This window comes from Frankliniella occidentalis, unplaced genomic scaffold, assembly GCF_000697945.3.
Source record: "Frankliniella occidentalis isolate FOCC.00 unplaced genomic scaffold, Focc_3.1 Scaffold2906, whole genome shotgun sequence".
NCBI classification, from domain to species: domain Eukaryota; kingdom Metazoa; phylum Arthropoda; class Insecta; order Thysanoptera; family Thripidae; genus Frankliniella; species Frankliniella occidentalis.
This window is the reverse complement of record NW_026269977.1, coordinates 28-2,761: the sequence shown is the minus strand read 5'-3', so window position 1 is coordinate 2,761 and position 2,734 is coordinate 28. Positions and strand designations below refer to the sequence as shown.

The 2,734-nt window shown below is 63.6% G+C and overlaps 1 protein-coding gene across 1 annotated transcript in view; it reads right to left on the bottom strand.

Annotated features, from left to right (window-relative positions):
• Positions 1-2,464, bottom strand: part of LOC127752006 (tricarboxylate transport protein B, mitochondrial-like) — a 3,366-nt gene extending 902 nt beyond the window's left edge. The window contains exon 1 of the mRNA XM_052276425.1: positions 2,027-2,464. Within this exon, the coding sequence (XP_052132385.1) occupies positions 2,027-2,147 (121 nt within the window). The 5' untranslated portion in view covers positions 2,148-2,464. The remainder of the gene's footprint in view (positions 1-2,026) is intronic.
• Between the last annotated feature and the right edge of the window lie 270 nt (positions 2,465-2,734).

Below are 2,734 nucleotides of genomic sequence, written 5' to 3'. Positions count from 1 at the left end.
CTGGCTGGCACACGGGTGCACTTTGGCAGTGTGGACCGGGCAGCACCCGCGAGGAGCTTCCCCGCCGCGGCGCATACATTAGGGACGCAGGAGGCGGCGCCGCACTCGCTTTCCATCGCGGCTTGACAAGCGCTAGACGTGCATGACAACCAGGTTCAAGGTCGCATGAAATTAGTTCACACAGCCGCGGAGCGCGCCTCGTCGGGCCGGGAGTGGCCTAGTTCTGTGGTGATGGTTGATTTGGAAGGCGACGGCAGCTGTTGGGGCGTTTAGGCCGCGCGCCGGGCCCCGGGCCGGGCGGCCATCGAAAGACAGGACCGCTCGTGTTGTCTGGTGGGGAGAGGAGGGGGGGCCTCGATAAGGCAACGGATCAGCTGATGGCGGCCCAGCGCCATGGAGACCAGCCGCGCCCTCAGATTATAAGCCCTTTATTTGCGGAGCGTTTCCGGGTAGAGTCCCCCGACCCTCACCCGTCATCCGGCCGCTTCGAAACCACACACAGCGAGCGGGCCCACGGGCCCCGGAGGAGCACGAGTCAGTTACACTGCACCGCATGCAGGCGTGAAGAAGCGTTGCCCACTCTCGGGATCGATTGGGATAGAACGCCTGTCATTTTCCATCACGAAACGACCCACTTCAGCCTTATGCAAGCTCTCATAGCGCCTGCCACGTAGGCAACATGTCGCCTGCAATGCATGCGAGTACTGCGGGGTGGCCTACCCCGAGTCTCGCAGGCGCCGAGCTCCCATAATTTTGCCGAATGAATCTGAGAAAGACGGGGCGCCGCCGTGGTGGTAGGCCAGCCCGCCCGCACGGCTGCATGCGTTACAGCATACCCGATAGGTCTGTCTGGGCCAACGTATACAGCAATGTATGACCGGCCAGATACACCGCACATGTGAAATACAAAATCCCCCTCGCACTCGGCGCCGCTGCCGTGTCAGGGGGAAGGGGGAAGCCGGCCGAAGCCGGAGTGCGTGCATCGTGCATGTGCAGCGGCGCGCTGCAGTGCGTTGCAGCCGCCCCTCCACTCCACTTTCACTGGTCGATAGCGCAACCTGTTTGTGTGCGTCGCCTGGCGCTGGCGCGCGTCGTTACGTAACACCGTCCAGAAAGATGCCCGGCCATGGGCGCGCGGGGGGGCGCCGCGCCGCTGCGCTGCTGGACAGGCGCGCGGGAGGGCCGTTCGTTACCGGCCGCGCTCCGGACGGGACGGACCAAAACAACGTCAAGGTTGATGGGCGTCATGCCCGCGCCCGCCGCCGCGGCTCCACGCATTCGCCGGTCGTTCTCACGGCGCGTCGGGCGGGCGGGCTTGTTTTGCTGCCCGCGTTGCGGTTTCCCTAAGTTCAGCGGACTTTTGGCGTCTGAGACCCACGAATTTTGCAAGTCGTGCAGGGGGGCTTGCTGCTCGCGCGCACGTCTCGCGGCGTGGGGAAGTCCGCGCGGTTTGTCGCCCTTAACAGGCTTCCCGATCGGTCTTCCCTTTTCCAGACGGCTATTGTTTGCTATCTCCCGCAGACGGCTGCGACTTCCGGTCGCACTGAAGCCCTTCTGCCCGGTCGCGGTGAGGCGCAGCGGGCGGGGGCCCCCCCGATGCCCGCCCGGTGCAAAGTTCGTAGACGGGGAGGCGCTGTTGCCCTCATGGTTAACACCGTTAACACCACGGCCGCACGCCGTTGCGGCTGGGCTCGGCGCGGCGCGGCTCTGGGCGTGAAGTCACCTTGCGGCTAGGAGGAGCTCAGGCCGAGGCTCAGGCCCTACAACACGATCATGCATGGCGATATGGGGCAGTGGAGGGGAGGAGCAGTGGCCCACTGCTACCGCAGCTACCCTATAGTCCTCAAGGTCACCGGGAACAGACCAGCCACGCGGAGCAGGGAATTGACGCTCTGAGAGCGCAAAAGTCTTTATTGCCTTAAGGCAACGCAGCAGCAAGGTTGTCCAAGGACGCCGTGGTAGAGACGGTCCCGGACGCTGTGTGGAGAGAACAGTCAATGGCAAAAACACGGCTCGGTAGACCCACCTGCGATCACTCCTTTGAGCCCCTTGTTGGAGCTCGGGGCCGCCAAGGGAGCCCCAGTGCGGGCGACCCATGGCCTCTCAGGGAAAGGGTTCCTGAATCGGGGTATCGCTCCGGCGTCCATGCTGGCGTCCTACTGCGAGTCGGCGCACACCGGCGGCTGCGGGAGCAGTGCGAAGTCGAGGATGTCAGGGCCCCGATGACTTGCCAATCCACCTATGTCCGCGGCGGGCTGTCCCCTCACGAGCCAGCAGACGACAATGGCAAAGCGCCGCTCCACTCCGTCCACTCCACGCACTGACGGGACCGGACCTCTGCCGCTCGCACGGCCCTGGCGCCAACAAGAAGAGGGTAAAGACTGAATGGGAGTGGAGGCGGGACGGGACAGGACGGGTAACCGCCGCTGCCACAAGCTGCCAGCGCACGCCCAGGCCAGGCGGGCGGGCCGGCCCGGCGGCGGGGGAAGGGCGTAACCACTTGTGGCCATTCCCTTGGGCGCTGCGAATAGCGCCGCGCGACTGCGAATACTACGAATTTCTGAAGAGGGAACGCACGCGTGTGGACGCAAAAGGGGGCATTGACGGCGCATTTTAAGGTACTTGCAGCGCTTCAGAATCATTTTAAAGCAGATAAAATACTCAGTAAGTTGCAAAGGTTTGTGATGTCTGTCATCACTTTAGCATGGCATGTTGGTAAGCCCGTGAATGGTAA